Source organism: Saimiri boliviensis, chromosome 1 (assembly GCF_048565385.1).
Source record: "Saimiri boliviensis isolate mSaiBol1 chromosome 1, mSaiBol1.pri, whole genome shotgun sequence".
Taxonomy (NCBI): Eukaryota; Metazoa; Chordata; class Mammalia; order Primates; family Cebidae; genus Saimiri; species Saimiri boliviensis.
In genome coordinates this window covers 116,445,352-116,462,483 of record NC_133449.1, presented here as the reverse complement: position 1 = coordinate 116,462,483, position 17,132 = coordinate 116,445,352, and the positions used below count along the sequence as shown (strand labels likewise).

The following is a 17,132-nucleotide window of genomic DNA, read 5'->3' as shown; positions in this document are numbered from 1 at the left end:
CCACCATGCCTGGCTAATTTTCGTATTTTTTTTAGTAGAGACAAGATTTCACCATGTTGACCAAGCTGGTCTTGAACTCCTGACTTCAGGTGATCCACCTGCCTCAGCCTCCCAAAATGCTGGGATTATAGTTGTGAGATACCACGTCCAGCCAGTGTAGATTTATGGAATGGTAGCTTTATCTTGACCCCATCAGGGAAGCTTCATTTCTTCTTGGCATTGCTGATCTGATCCTTGACGCCTGGAATTTCACTTCTAGAATTTTGGTTTTGGATGATGTCAGCTTTCGATGGCTGAGGAAACCCCATCACCCACACATCTCACTGAGCCAGAGAAGAGACCCAGCTCAAACCTGTGATGTCCAAGACATCCATACTAGGCTTGTGGCTGAAGCGCCTGTGGGTTGGGGTTGGAGGACTCACATTTTGGGTAACATACACAGACACCTTCTCTGATAGAAAGTGGGTTCTGGGGGTGGGGGAAGAGTTATCAGCAGATAATTAAATTCTGCCCCCTTATACATAGTTCACATTCTGATTTTATTTCATATGAGTTACAAGACCATTATTATGACAACTAATAAGCCAGCCCTCCTCCAAATTTATTGAATAAATCTTGTTGCCTTCCAAGATAAATGGCATTTTTTCATGTTGAAAAGAATTCCATAACGATCATTCCTAAGTCCATAAAATATCAGCGAAAGCGGCTTGTTCTGCAAAGATCCCCATAGAAAGCAGCTGAACTCGGAAAGAAGCTAATGATCATGGGAAAAACTGCAGGAGGAGAAGGAAAACCAAAATCACAGAAAGATGACTTCTCAAGGAGTGCAAGAGAAAAAGAAAGGCTGGAGGAGAGAGAGGAAGGTTAAGGAGGAAAGAGGCCTGTGGAGCGTGTCCGAGGCAGACAGGAACGGGGGATGGTGCTGGTCCAAAACTGCACCCGCTGCTCTTTGAGTCTCTGTCCGAGGCTCATGTTCAAGTCCAGCTGCAGGTACTGCTCTGTCAGATTATAGGCTGGCCACAGAGGCAGGGCATCCCCATTAGGATTCCTGGAAGGGAGAGCAGAAACAGGGATGAGATTTTCCTCCTCACATCCCAGGCCCTGGCATGGGGGAGACTGGGAGGTTTACTTACCCGGTTCGAGCAAAGTTAGCCCAGTATTTCATCATCTTCTGGCTCAGCAACTTCTCCTCCTCTGTGGCTCCTTCTGAAGATCATCACAAAACGCTGAGGCTCTCAGTGAGGCTGGGGAAGCCCTGAGTGCCCTGTATTTGATGAATCCCTTCCACACCCCTTCTCCCATTGGCTCCTTACAAACCTACCAAGTCACTGTACCCATTTTATACATGCAGATACCAAGGCTCAGAGCAACTGGGACCTTCCCAAGGAAGCGTGGCTTCCAAGTGGTGGAAGCTGAACACACGTCTTCCCTGTCCACCCCGTGTACCTGCAGACAGTCCCATGAGGCCACAGGTTCCCTGGGGACACAGACCAGCTTGCTGCCTCTCTCTGTCTCTTTCTGTTTTCCCCCCTCTCTCTTCTTTCTCTACTTCTATCTCTATTCTTTCTCTCTCTCCCTCTCTCTGTCTTCCCTCTCATTTCCTTCTCTCTTCCTCTCTCTCTCTCTCCCTCCTTTCTTCCTTCTCTCTCTCCCCATCTTTCTCTTCTCTCCTCTTTCTCTTTTTCTTCTCCCTCTCTCCCTTCTTTCTTTTCTCTCTCTCATCCTTCTCTCTCTTTCTCTTTCCTTTTCTCTCTCCTTTCTCTCTCCTCTGCCTCCCTCCTCCCACACGTATTTTTACAATTACTTTCTGTATTTCTTTATTTAAGAAGTGCAAAGTCCAAAATGCAGAAAAAGCATCTAATACACAATGAAAATGTTTCCCTTTCATCTCCTCCCTCCAGACACCCAGTGATGAGCCTCAGAGGCACCTTCCCAAAGACAGGCTCTGCAGGTACCAAGGTGTAAGCAGACACACCGTTCTACACGGTGTGGCAGTAGACTGGATACATAGTCTACATATTGCTCTTTCTATTAAAATTATCTCATGTGTAGGACTTGTCACCTATTAAACTGCCATTTGTTGTTTTATGAGCATGTGCTATATAAATATATATGCAATTATATATAATTATAATTTATGTGTCATGTTTTCAATCTTTTGCGAGTAAAAGCAATATTTTAGTGTGCACATATACTTTTGCACATATGGAAGTATAATTACACAAAAACTCTAGAAGTAGAATTGCCAGGCTAAAAACTACATGCATTTTATTCTAGGTTATTTATTTCTATAAAGATGGAGTCTCACTCTGTCACCCATGCTGAAGTGCAGTGTCATGATCGTAGCTCACAGCAACCTCCAAATCCTGGGCTCAAGCAATTTTTCCTGCCATCATGAACATGAACCACCACACCTGGTTAAGACTACATGCATTTTTTTATTTTATGAAAGTAAAAACAATTTTTGAGACAGGGTCTCACTCTGTTGCCCAGACCAGAGTGCAGGGACATGATCACAGCTCACTGCAGCCTTAAACTCTTGGGCTGAGGTGATCCTCCCACCTCGGCCTCCTGAGTAGCTGGGACTACAGGTATGTTCCACCATGCCTGGCTCATTTTGTTTATTTATTTATTTTTTCGTAGAGAGGGGGTCTTACCATTGTTGCCCAACCTGGTCTGGAACTCTTGGACTCAAGCAAACCTCCCACCACGGACTCCCAAAGTGCTGGGATTACAGGTGTGAGCCACCATGCCCAGGCTTATGTGCATTTTAAATGTCGACAGACTTCTCTATTAATGTATAAAATTGTTTCTCACACCTGCTTGAATACATTATTTTAAGTGCTTTGTTTTATCCAACCTTGATTCATGAAAAATAATTCCTCAGCTAAGGTCAGTCTGCAGTTCTCTTGTTATGAGGAAGGTTGTGTTTCTTTTTCCATAAACTGTTCATATCTGTTACCCAGTTTTCAATTAGGTTGTTCTTTTCCTATTAATTTTAGGAGCTCTTTAGACATCAAGGAACTTAACCCTTTGATACATATGTTGTTGTTCACTTTTTCCAATTTAGGGAGTCCATGTACCATTACATAGAATGGCCCCAGGAATGGCTGATGAGTAATAACAGTGATATTTATTAAATATTCACTCTATACTTTATGGGGCTTATTTCATTTAATCCTTATGACAACCTAGGAGGAAATTCTGTTATTATGTGTTGTGTAAGATAAGAATGAAAAACTGAAATAATCCACAGTGCACAAACACACTCTACATAGGATGTTCTGTCCTTGTGGTCAAGAGGCCAGTGTGAGTAAGTTAAGAGCCTGTATTTGTAATGTTTTAAACTAAATATTTTAGTGATTGCTTCTGTGTGTAATTTTCCCTGTAATTTTTTTTCTACTGATAACCTCATCTGATTGGTTTATTTTAGGCACCAAAGATGTCATAAATTTAAGAATAAATGAGCTAACATCACAAGTAACAGTTCACAAGCATTTACGCAAACTCATCTGGGTGCAGACCACTTTGAGCTGGAATTATGAAAAACATGGTCCTTGCCTCCTAAAGCCCCAGGTTGTAGATTCATGGGATTTCTGGGAAGGGGAGGGAGGGTAAGACCAGTGGTCAAAGAAAAGGAAGAAAATGGTCCTAATCTATATATTTTTTAAATTATTTAGATTGCTCGAGTGCCCTGAAGTGGCCACACCTTCAGATTTCAGTACAAAGAGAAGCCCTCATCAAGCAACTGTCACAGAGCTTTTTCATCTTGGCTTCTAAAAATAGAAGGGCATTTTCCAGAGAAAGGTTATGTCTGCCTGTAAACCAGAGAGGTGATTAAATGCCAACCCTGAAGTCCTCTGGGCTCTTGCACAGAGGTGGGGTAAGCAGAGAGCTTCATGTGAACTGTGGGGAATGGCCAGTCCCTTACCAAACATAACAATGTCACCCTTCAGGAAGGCACCACCGAACACAAAGCAGACTTCATCAGCGTGATCGGCTTTGACAAAAGCTGGCTTCGTGTCTTCAAAGCACTGAGGCCGGTGCTGAAACTCGTAGAAGTAGACAGGTGCTCCAGCATCTGACAAAGGGTCAGGGAGGGTCAGGCATGCATGCAGCGTGGAGCAGAGGGCTGCCTCTGCATCCCCACCTATCAAGTCTTGGATGTCTAGATCCAGGGGTGGGACAGCTCAGAGACAAGAGGCTACCTAAGCCAGCCTCACTTCCTCCTTCCTCACTTGAGGCTGGAATTTTCTGCTACAGCAGTGCTCACATCCCTAGTGATGAATAACTCACGTCTGAGAAGGCAATAGTTCTACTTCTCAAAAAAAGTCCACTGTATTCAGCCAAGATCTACCTTGTTGGGACTTTCTCTCATTGACCCTGGTTCAATCGACTGGAGACCAACAAAAAAAGGCTAATTTCTGGCTTTCAAGACAATCCATGCATATTTGTCTTACCTTCCTTCACTTGTCTTCTGCTGACGGTCTTTGCTCTGTAATTTCCAACACACATGGACATGTACACATGCAGACATGGGAACACATGCATGAGCACACACAGGTGCATACACATGGACACCACACACACACACACACAGAGTTTCCATTTTGCCTCTAATTACTTGGCTCACTTCTCTGCATTCCTCCCAGGAAGACCTCAAAATACAGTTGCCCTATACTTACTGTCTCCACTTCCTCTTCCCTTCTTCTCTCTCCTTTAATTGAAGTACCACTTATGAACAGCACGAAGCACAGATCTTAAGAGTAGAGTTTGAGGATTTTTACAAATGTGTTTATGTAATCAGCAACCCAGTCAGTCAGGATACAGGGAATTTCCTTCACCCAGAAAGGTCGCTTTCTAATCACTCTCCCAAGAAAAAGCCATACTCATTCCTATCACCATCAATTCATTTTACCTATTCTTGAACTCCACACAAATGGAATAATACAATATGTACTCTGTTGTGTACTCTATAGCGTCTTCTGCTCAACCTAATGTTTTTGAGATTCATCCATGTTGTCAGGTGTATCAACATTTGATGCTTTTTTTTTTTTTTTTTGAGACGGAGTTTCACTCTTGTTGCCCAGGCTGGAGTGCAATGGCGCAATCTCGGCTCACCGCAACCTCCGCCTCCTGGGTTCAGGCAATTCTCCTGCCTCAGCCTCCTGAGTAGCTGGGATTACAGGCACGCACCACCATGCCCAGCTAATTTTTTTTGTATTTTTAGTAGAGATGGGGTTTCACCATGTTTACCAGGATGGTCTCGATCTCTTGACCTCGTGATCCACCCGCCTCGGCCTCCCAAAGTGCTGGGAATACAGGCTTGAGCCACCGCGCCCGGCCAACAGTTGATGCCTTTTTATCACCGAGTAGTATGCTAGTGCATGATTTTACCACAGTTTATTTCTCCATTATCTATGATAGACATTTGGGTTGTTTCCAATATGGCACTATTATGATTAAAGCTGCTCACCCTGTCACCCAGGCTGGAGTGCAGTGGTGCAATCACAGCTCACTGCAGTCTCAACCTCCCAGGCTCAAGCAATCCTCCCACCTCAGTCTCCACCCTCGAGTAACTGGGACTACAGATGCCCACCATCACACCTAGTTAAATATTTTTTTTTTCTTTTGTAGAGATGGGGTTTCACCATGTTGCCCAGGCTGGTCTCAAACTCTTGTCCCCAATTGATCCACCCACCTTGACCTCTCAAAGTGCTGGGATTACAGTCATGAGTCACCATGCCCAGTCTATATAAGTCTTTTGTAAAGACATACACCTTAACCTGTCTTCGGTGAATGCCTAGGAGCAGAATGATTGAGTAACAACGTACGTGTATGTTTGGCTTTCAATAAACTACCAGTTTTCTAGAGTTGCACCATTTTACTTTTCCACGAAAAGTACATGAGAACGTTCAGTATTCTGAACTTTCCACATTCTTGGCAGTTCATCTTGGTATGGTTTGTATTTTTATTTTAGCCATTTCACTAGATAGAAATGGTTCCCTCATTTTAGTTTATTTTCCATTTCTTTGATGACTATTTTGGATACCTTTTCATGGACTTTGAAACTTTTTTTGTGAGGTGTCTTTTCAAGTTCAAGTCTTCTACCCATTATTGGAAAATACTTTCTTTTCATTACTGAAATGTAAGAGTTCTTCTATTCTGGATATGATTATTTTGTCAAATACTTGTATTATGAATATTTTCTTCCAGTCTGTGGTTTGCCCTCTCATTTTCTTAGCCATATTTTTAAGGCGAAATGTACATAAGTGAAATCTGGCACTTTATTTTAAAGTATATAATTCAGTGATTTTTAGTACATTTAGGATGTTGTGCAGACATCACCACTATTTAAGTTCAGAACATTTTCATAACCCCAAACAGAAACCCCAGACCCATTAAACAGTCACTCCCCATTGACCCCTCTTCTCTGCCACTGGAAAACACAATTCTACTTTCTGTCTCTATGGATTTGCCTAATCTGAACATTTCATATAAATGGGATCATACAACATGTGGCCCTTTGTGCTGACTTCTGTCACTTAGCATAATGTTTATAGGGCTCATCTGTGTTGTAGCATGCATCCTTATTTCATTTCTTTTTATGGAAAAATGATAATCCATTGTAAGTACATACAGAATTTTGTTTATCAATTCATCAGTGGATGAACATTTAGGTTGTTACCATTTTGGCCTATTATGAACAAGGGTGCTATGAACATTCACATGTAATTTTTGTTTGAACATCTGTTTTCAATTATCTTGAGTACACCCCTAGGACTGGACTTGCTAGGTTATATGGAAACTCCATGTTTAACTTTTTGAGGAACAGCCGCAACTGTTTTCCACAGTGGCTGCATGTTTCATGTTCCCAACAGCAGCGTATGAGGGTTTTGGTTTCTCTATGCCCTTCACATTTGTTCTTAGTCCTTTTCTTTTAAAAAAAAAAATATAGCCACCTAGTATACAACACAGGCAAAATAATAAAGATAGATTCTTCCCTCATACTACATAGAAAAATGAACTCAAAAATGGATCAAAGACCTAAGTGTAAGACTAAAACTGTAAATCTCTTATAAGAAGATATGCTGGTAAATTTCCATAGGCTTGAATTTGGCAATAGATTCTTAGCTATGACACCAAAAACACAAGCAACAAAAAGGTGGGTAAATTAAATTTCATCAAAATTTAAAACTATTGTGCAATTTTTGTACATTATCAACAGAGTAAGAAGGCCACCCACAGATGGGAGGAAATATTTGCAAGTCATATATCTCATGAGGGATTAATATTCTACAATATGTAAGGAGCTCTTAAAACTCAACAACAAAAAACAACTCAACTAAAAAATGGGCAAGGGTCTTGAATACACATTTCTCCAAAACCATATATACAGATGTCCAATAAGCACATGAAAAGATGCTCAACATCTCTAATAATTAGGAAAATGAAAATGAAAACCATAATGAGATACTACTTCAAACCCATTAGAATAGTTGTTATTACAAATAACAAAAACAGTAAATAACAAATGTTGAAGATGTCAAAAAATTACAATCCTTGTGCATTGCTGGTAGAAATGTGAAATGGTGCAGAACAATGGAGAACAACATGACAGTTCTTCCAAAAATTAAACATAGAATTACATATGATGCAGCAATTCTACCTCTGGCATATACCTCAAATAACTGAAAACAGGAACTTGAACAGATATTTCTACGACTGTGTTCATTGCAGCATTATAGTCAATAGCCAACTGTAGCCATTAGCCAATTGTTCATTCCACAATAGTTGAAAGGTAGAAACAACCTGAATGTACATTAATGAATAAATGGATAAACAAAATGCGATATAGACATACAATGGAACATTATTCAGGCTTGAAAAAGGAGGAAATTCTGATGTATAGTACAACATATGGAAACCCTGAGATCTTATGCTACATGAAATAAGCCGGACAAGAGGACAGATATCGTGTGATTCCATTTACATTGACTAAGTAAAATCACTAAGTAACTAAAAAGTCAGTCATAAAGACAGCAAGCAGAATGGTGGTTATTGGGGTCTGGGGGAAGGAGGGGTGGGGAGTTATTTTTAATCGGTTCTGAGTTTCAGTTGGGGATGATAAAAAAGTTCTGAAGCCATATAGTGGTGATGGTTGTACAACAATATGAATGTACTTAATGCCATTGAACTATATGCTTTAAAATGGTTAAAATGGTAAATTTTTTATTAAGTATATTTAACCATAACTTTTAAAATTTAACATAGAGTATGCCATTTTATTTATAAGTATTTATGAATTTTCTGGATTTCCTTTTGTTATTTCTAATTTTATTCCCTTGTGGTTGAAGAAGATACTCTCTGTGATTTCCATCATCTTACATTTATTGGGATTTGTTTGGTGACCTAACATATGATTTATTCTGAAAGACGTTGCACGTGCACTTGAGAAGAATGTGGAATCTAATGTTACGTCTGGAGTATTTGGCTGCCTTTAAAATAGTTGATTTAAAGTATATTACTTTAGGAGTTCCATTACTTCTTATAGCTAAGATGTTTGTTCCATTACTACTTATGGCTAAGATGATGGAGAAGTCATTTCTAGAAAGAAGAAATTTCGGGGGGGATGGCCTCCAGAAAATTATAGGGAGATGGGAATTTTCTACATGGTCCTGAAGAAGGGGAACAGAAACAACAACTGATTAACATTCCCAAACTCTGAAAGGCAGGTGAATGGCGCAGGTCACCATGGCACGGTTCCATCCAGACACACCTGGGAATGCCCTCTCCATGAAGGAACAGAGGAAGAGGAGGCAGCCAGTCAGTAGACAACATGGATCTCCGTGTCCACCAGCCTCGCTGGGCTGCAGTCCTGGAGCGGGGTGCTCAGAGACTCACCTCGGTGATACCGAGCTGTGATGAGCCCAGGAACCACAAAGAACACATCTCCCAGCAAGTCCAGAAGACTATCTCGGATTTCAGTCAGGGAGTGCTTGTCATGGAAGTATTCATTAGCCACAAGGTGCAAATACTGGGGCGGGACGTGCTATAAAAAAATCGTAGTCATAGGAGATCCAGATCAACCGCAATGGCCAACACGTTGAACGCTCACCTGCACAGGTATGATTCTGAATGCTTTACCCACATTGCTTCATTTAACCCACACAGCAACCCTATGACGCAAGTATCAAAACTAGCCCCATTTCCCAGTTTAAGAAACTGAGGCTTAGAGAGGTGGAGTGGTTGGGCCCAACTGGAAGAACCATGATTCTTTCGCAAGTGTATTTGTATCCAAATCCCATGCTCCTGACCACAGGCCTGTCTTTCATGTCTCAGAATGAGTCACTCCCGGGCAGAACCGGTTGCATCATCTGTGGAGCTCAGCACAAAGCAAAAACAGGCTCCTTGCTCAAAAATCATTACGAATTTCAAAATGGTGGCAGCAGAGCATTAAACTAAATGTAGGACCCTTCTGATCAACAAGGTCCTCTGTGGCTACACAGGCAGCACATCCATGAAACCAGCCCTGCTCCTAGTACCAGCGCTGCCTCCAGCCCTTAACTATTCTCTTACCTAGCTAGTTGGTCTCTTGCAGCCTCAGTTTCTTCATCTGTAAGAATGTAGAGGATTATACAAGATGTGAAGGGAAAAGCAAGCTGCTTGGCCCAGAGCAGGTCTTCAGTCCTGTTGGTTCCCCCGAGCCCCACTGCTAAATGCCTTAATAGGACATTCAATGCTTCTCTGATCTGGCATTAGCCTACGTCCTAGACTTCTCCCTCTCAACTTTCCCCAAGCACAAACGGCAGAGAGTGCATGGTAAATTTCATGAAGATTCAAGTATCTGGTGCTCTGGGAAATGCTGGAAAAGTGTTGCAGCTCAAACCCCTACCACAGCACAACCCTTGATAAGTTTCTTTGGAATTTGGAGGTGAGGCAGTGTACCCCACATTGGGGAGTGCTGCTCGGACTAGTTTATCGGGTGCTCAGGAGGCTGGTGGTTTTTATCAGACCAGAGCAAGGGAGACCTCTACAGCAGGCCCAGTCGATGGTGTAAGTGCCTGGTCTCTTTGATCATATGACCAGCAGACCCCATGGTGCGGGAGGCGTCCAACGTGGATATAGATGCTCAGGTGAGCCCCCATAGGACAGTCAGAGTAAAAAGTCCTAGGGTTCTGGAGCAAGGCTATGCCTTCTGTGTCAGAGAACTACTTACTGTTTGAAAAGCAGCCCCTAGCATGCTACCATGCCTAGGAGAGACACATGCCCCTCCATTCCTCTTGCATCTTCCTGCGCAACCTACTTCCACTCTACTTGAAAAGTCCTCTGGCTCAGTTGTTCCCCACTCCCCTAAGGCTCAGATCAGTGACCATGTTCTCCATGAGGCCATCTCCAATCCACCTGAGAATTCCACTGTGTGACTTATATCAAAACCTTAGTCCCAATTTATCATCAGACAGCTGCAACTCATCAAACATCCCTCCAAGGGGGCGTGAGGGATCCCTGCCTGTAGTGTTTCTTTCTGTTTTCCTTCCTTCATTCTTTCTTTCTTTTTCTTTTTTGTTTTTTTGTTTTTTGTTTTTGTTTTTGTTTTTGTTTTTGTTTGTTTGTTTGTTTGTTTTTGAGACAGTCTCTTGCTCTGTTGCCCAGACTGGAATACAGTGGCAAGATCGTGACTCACTGCAGCCTCAAACTCCCAGGCTCAACAACCCTCCTGCCTTGGTCTCCCAAGTAGCTGGCACCACAGATGCACACCACCACACCTGGCTAATTTTTTATTTTTTGTAGAGACAAGCTCTCCCTATGTTTCCCAGGCTGGTCTCAAACTCCTGGGCTCAAGCAATCCTCCTGCCATGGCCTCCCAAAGTGTTTGGATTGCAGGTGTAAGCCACTGTGCTCAGTTTCAGAGGGCTTCTTCTAAAACAGAAATCAAATAAGGTCCTTCTTCCTTCTGTTTTCAGTCTTTAGAATGAAGCCTATACTCATCACATAGCTTATAACAGCTGAAAGCATTCTCTCCCGCTGCAGCCAACCCTCAGCTGATCTCTTCACACCCCTCAGCTCCCAGTTGGTCCTCTTGGTTCTTCCCAGTTTCTTCACTCACCCCTTTCATCACCAGACAAGCTCCATCAATCCTCCAAACCCTTCTCCCCAAGGGAGCCGCCTGTCCCCTCCTGTGGACACCACAGGGCCTTGGTCATTCCTCGGCTTTATGTGTACTCTACTGAAGTGGTCTAATCATCTCCGTCCACCCCACATTGCACCCCAGTGCCCAGGGAAGTGCAGAGGCATGTGGACTCTCACTAATTATGTTCCATGGACAAGTGAATAGAACATTGGCCCTGAGTCCACACTGAACAAACGTTTATGGGAAAGAAGATGTCAAAAGGAGAAAAGAAAGGAAGCAAAGCAATCCATCTCCATATCCTAGAGTCTGGAGTAAGACCAGATACTGATAGGTTTGTGCGGTGAATGAATGAATTAGTGATGAAACAGTAAATAAGTAAGTGAATGATAAATGACTGGTCTTGCCAGAACTTGGGCCAATGCCTGGCTGGTATGTAGTGAATACAGGTCCCCAGTCCATGTATGTTTCAGCATTCAGAGCTCTTCAAACTGTAGGTAGATAATATAGCACCTATGCTGTGAGTTATGACACATGCTATGGGTGGGGGCAACACCCCAACACCCACATTAATGCATCCACAGAGAAACATCTGAACAGTGGTATAAATAAAATGAATGAATGTGTGGGAACAAAAATGACTGAGAACCACAAATCAGTCAAGGTCCAGTTAGGCTGCTGGGTGGGTTGCAAAAAGCCTCTGGGTTTTTGGAGCTCTTCCAGCTTGGGAGTTGTGGATTATGGATTGTGGGCCTAGTGATATAGTTCGAATCTCTGTCTCTCAGCAAATCTCATGTTGGATTGTAATCCTGAATGGTGGAGGTGGGGCATGGTAGGAGGTGATTGGATCATAGTGGGGGTTTCTCATGAATAGTCGGCACCATCCCTTTGGTGCTGTTCTCATAATAGAGTTCTCATAAGATTTGGTTGTTTAAAAGTGTGTGGCACCTCCTCCGTCTCTCTCTCCTTCCTGCTCTGGCCATGTAAGACATGTCTTCTTCTTCTTTGCCTTCTGTCATGTTTGTAAGTTTCCTAAGTCCTCCCCAGAAGCTGAGCAGATGCCAGCGTCATGCTTCCTGTACAGCCTGCAGAACCATTGTGCCAATTAAGTCTCTTTTCTTTATAATTTACCCAGTCTCAGGTATTTCTCAGTAGCTGTGCAAGAGTGGACTAATACACCTATACTTAGCAAAGGTCTCTTGAGTGACTGAGTGAGGAGTGTCTGTGCCCCCAGCTCCTCCCACTGAATGTGACCCAGGGCTATCTGTTAAGTGCATGTGTCTCTGGTGTACTGCGGCCTCCCAAGCTACTCACCGGGCTATTGTATATCATACGGAGGGCAAGGTACTTGTTGGAACCACTGAGGATCTCAGGAGCCTCCCTCTGTGGAGAGAAGCAGTGCCCTCTGTGAGCTATCTGGTCATCAGAAGGTTAAACCCATCTCCCCAAGGGCCTGGGCACCCGACTTTCACAGGGAAAGCTGGGAAGGGCAGGAACCCTCAACCCCAGGCAGCCACGTGTGGAAGTAGCTTCCGTGTGCCGGTCAGGTAGTTAATTTCTTCTTCTCACTTTTGATAAAAGGCAACTGTTCCCTGTCATTCCACCTGCAGCCTTGTGGGGCCCAAGTGGCCACCTTGTTGAAAGGCTCCCATTATAGGCTAAATTGTGGTCCCCTCAAAATTCACACATGGAAGCCTTAACCCCTGTACTTCAGAATGCAACCATTTGGAAATAGTACTTTTAAAGGGGTGATTATGTTAAAATGAGGCTGTTAGAGTGGGCCCTAATCCAATCTGCTGATGTCCTTATGAGAAAGGACAGTTTAGACACACAAAGCGATACCAACACCTTGATCTTGGACTTCCAGCCCCTAGAACTGTGAGAACAAGAATGTCTGTCTTTTAAGCCTCCCAGTCTATGCTATTTTATTATGGCAGCCCTAACTGCCTAAGAGGCTCCAACTTGGCTTTGATCCCTAGTTCAAACAGAAGCCAGAAAATCTCAAAACTGGTGTTTGTTGTTCTCCTTCTAGAGATCTTTGCAGGTGAGACCTCTGAGAAGCCACAGTGGGAGGTGGGGCAGTGGCAGTCAGGCTGGTGGCTGAGAACACAGGTTCCCTGTGCTGCCCTCGCCAGCTGTGAACTTGGCAAGGGACTCAACTCTTCCTGCCTCAGGCTCCTCTTCTGTAAGATGGAGTTTGCAACAAGTACCCCCTGCCAGGGCGGTGATGAGAACTGAGCGAGTTGATGTTTGTAAAGCTCTTACAATGGTGCTTGGTACATAGTAAGCAATTCACGTGATTATTTGTTAAATTACCATTTTCTGGCAAAATTACGGCTTTAAAACATGAGGCGGCAGAAATACTGTCCACCTGACAAATGAATTTTCTTGGTACATTTTTTGCTGAAAATCTTGGGATAATGAATCACTGGGGCCGATGCTTAAACATACCTGTCTCCTGGGATCGCAGGGAACCCTCAGAGTCATTCAAGTTACCTGTAAGCATATTTTAACTACTAAAAACCTTCTCTGTACGTTAAGGAGCTGAGATTTGTTTCTGGGGGAATTCCTGTGGTCCGTAACAGCTAGCAATGGGCTTAACTGCAAATTCACATGGAATTTCAGCACCCACACAGGCTTTTGAGCTCTGCAGATTCTGTCACTTGAATAACTCCAGCGTAACAGTATTTACTAAGCACTGACTCTATGCCAGGCTGTTTGATGTAAACCTGCGAGGCAGGTACTAAGATTAGCCCTATTTTACCGTTGAAAAAATGGAGGGTCAGAGAGGGTAGGCAACTCACCTAATGTCACACAGCAGGTAAGCAGAGAACTCGGCATTTAAAGACAGAGCCTAGGCCGAGCACAGGCTCACATCTGTAATCCCAACAATCTCTCCCCAAAGGAGCCTTTCTGCATCACCTGTTATCCTCCCTAAAGATACCTTCTCTCCCCACTTGTGTCCTTCATATCGTCTGTCACTCTCCAAAATCATCTTTTCAGCTTCATGTCTCGTCTCTCTCTCTCTCCCCACCAAAGTGTAAGCTGGCACCATGCTCGCTGCCGACTGGTCTGTTTTCATAAGCCTGTAATACATGCTCAGTACATACTTGTTGAATAAATAAAATGATTTAACAATTTCGCAACTTATACAACCTTAGCATTCTTGGCTGTCAAAATGCCAGAACCAAGGCTAGTCGTGAAAAGTTTAAAGGACTGAAGTTTTTCAAACCTATTTGAATGTCAGCTTTGAAATAGTAACTGCCTTTTTTGGAAACAATCATTCGTAATATTTTTTGAACAAAGACCAAATGGACCCGTCTCTTCTTTCCTTTTTATATAGTTGTTTCTTCCACCCTAAACCTCATCGCATGAGGAGCAAGGCAGACACTTGCTGTGACTGGCCCGGTCCTCACTTTCTCTCTTTCAGAGAGAGGCAAGCACTGGGGGGCTCCAGTGCTTACAACACCTGGTGTCATCTTTGGAAATGCCCAGCTGTTGCAACAAAGAGATGCATCATGGTTGAGGGAGGGGCAGTATGGCCAGCCGGGATTCTTACCAGAGGCAGCAGGAAGCCACATTCGTGGTTATTAACTCCGATGATGGAAGGAATTGCTTTAAATGCATTCTGAGACAATAGAACTAGAGGCTCATTAGGAAAGAAAGCACCATCAACCACTCGAGTGAAAGACTTTGTTTTCTGTAATAAGGAAGAAAAAAAATCAGCAGCTATTTCTGTTCACAAAATCTGCCGTCCCAAATCCTGGCCAAGCAAAGCCAACCCAGTATAACACTGGCTTAAATGCCCTTAAAAAGTAAAAACAAACATTATGGGCCCAGCTCAATACATCAGTTCCTGGCAGCTCTGCCACCTCCTTAGGCAAGGGGGCTAAGTTGGTCTGTGCCTTATTTTCTCATCTGCTAAATGGGAATAATAATAATATCTACCGAAGTAAAACAATGGCTTGTGTTATGGTTTGCCTGTGTCTCCACCCAAATCTCAAATTGTAGCTCTCATAATTCCCACATGTTGTGGAGGGACCCGGTGGGAGGTAATTGAATCATAGGGGCAGGTCTTTCCTGTGCTATTTGCATGATAGTGAATAAATAAATCTCACAAGGTGTGATGGTTTTATAAAGGGGCGCTCCCTGAGCTTTTTTTTTTTTTTTTTTTTTTGGCTGCCACCGTGTAAGATGTACTTTGATCTTCCTTTGCCTTCCACCATCATTGTGAGGCCTCCCCAGCCATGTGGAACTGTGTGAGTTTATCAAACCTCTTTCCTTTACAAATTACACAGTCTCATCTATATCTTTATTAGCAGCATGAGAAGAAACTAATACAACCTAGCTCAGAGATTCTCAAAGGGTGGTTCCTAGACCAGCAGCATCAGCATCACCTGGGAATTTGTTAGAAATACACATTCTCAGGCCCACTTCAGGCTCCTCTTTAAGAAACTCTGGGATGGGGGTGTAGCCCATGAACTCCCTTTTGGCCAGTCCTCCAGGTGAGCCTGATGCATGTTCAAGTTTGAGAACCACTGGCAAAATGCAAAGGGAAAAATGGGAGTAGACGGAGTGGCCAGGACTGTAAGGGTTGGTGTGAACACCTTCCTCCGATGTCTCCCTGAGACCCAATGCCCTGAACGTGACTGGATATTTTTTGGGTCTCAGAAAGCAAAACTCATCTCTAATCATGGTTTCTTTAGGATTCTGTTTTGAGATTTGGGCAGAAAGGAGCACGTCAAAGAGTTCCACACAACATCAGGTCTAGGACTTACTATCCATTTCACTGAGTCTAGCAGGGCTCACACTGGACACTCAGTACACACCACGTAACTAGCAAATGCTGAAATCTGAAAGATAATGATTTTGTTCGTTCAAAGACGGTCTTCAAAGACTCTCAAGATTGGAAAGGACATAAAAGATCACCCAGTCCAATTAACTGTCAGTGATTGAAAGTTTGTGAGTAGTCAGCTAGATTTTGCTTGAATACCCATAGAGATTGGCATCTCACCATCTTCTGAAGGAGGTCTTGAAAATTTTTCAGTTACACTAAACTAAAATGACTTCTTAATAGAACTTCCAGCTCCTGATCTTGACTTCAGCTTCTGGAAGCATATGTAATCAATGTGGCCCCTCCCTCCAGTGAGATGCCTTCAGGGACTTACAGACAAGCCTCGTGCTTTGCTGAAGCTTCTCCAGGCTAAGTTGCACCCCTGCCCCAACAATTTTCTTAAATTATCTACAAGGGTTCTATACCCCCATGTATTTTTTTTGTTTACCGCTGTTACCATGTATCCCCAGTCCTCCTCTTTTCCATGTTCCAAATCCGAATAAATAACAAAAGGGTAGGATTTGTCCACCTCTCCATTCAAAGGGCAACCCTGCCCCCCAAACTACTCCCTCTGCCCTCACCTGGCTGAGGGTCAGCAGCTCCTTGGAGGATTTTGTCCTCAGGCACCTCAGCAGGGCCTCAGAGTCTGACGCATTGTACCCACAGAAACGCGCCACCACCTGCAGCTATTTCCAGAGGAGGACCAGGTTAGAGCATGATATTGAAAGCATCTAGGAAAATGAAAGCTGGAAAATGCCCTCCGGTCAGCCACAGGCTGGTCCTCCATCTGTGAGTCCATCCCGCTACCCCTGCCTAGCCCCACGCCCCTATAATGGAAGGTGCACGTGACGGACAGGCTGGCACTGCATCGCCCCCACTCTCTTGCCTGGCCTCCCTGTCATCTCTAACAAACACCACAGCTGAGATGGGAGTTTGTCAGTCTGTGGCTGTGGAACGGAATCAAGATTCCTGGTCACAAAGAGATCAGTCCTGTGAGCTTGGCTGCATTGCCACTTGGCCCTTCCGGAGCCTAGAAGCCCAACCTTGAGGTGCAAAATGAAGACAGAAACACCAAGAGCAAGGAGCAGCTTTGCAAGCTCCTCCACTGTCAGCAGAGGCAGGGCTCCAGATCAGATTCTCAGCTTGTTAGCTCTGCCCAAGCCCCAGGCC

At 43.7% G+C, this 17,132-nt stretch overlaps 1 protein-coding gene across 1 annotated transcript in view; it reads right to left on the bottom strand.

The window, feature by feature from the left end:
• Positions 1 to 817: 817 nt before the first annotated feature.
• Positions 818 to 17,132, bottom strand: part of CES5A (carboxylesterase 5A) — a 29,234-nt gene continuing 12,919 nt past the window's right edge. The window contains 8 exon segments of the mRNA XM_003943451.3: positions 818 to 912; positions 915 to 1,048; positions 1,134 to 1,206; positions 3,932 to 4,081; positions 8,905 to 9,052; positions 12,443 to 12,511; positions 14,688 to 14,828; positions 16,544 to 16,648. Of these exon segments, the coding sequence (XP_003943500.3) occupies positions 818 to 912; positions 915 to 1,048; positions 1,134 to 1,206; positions 3,932 to 4,081; positions 8,905 to 9,052; positions 12,443 to 12,511; positions 14,688 to 14,828; positions 16,544 to 16,648 (915 nt within the window).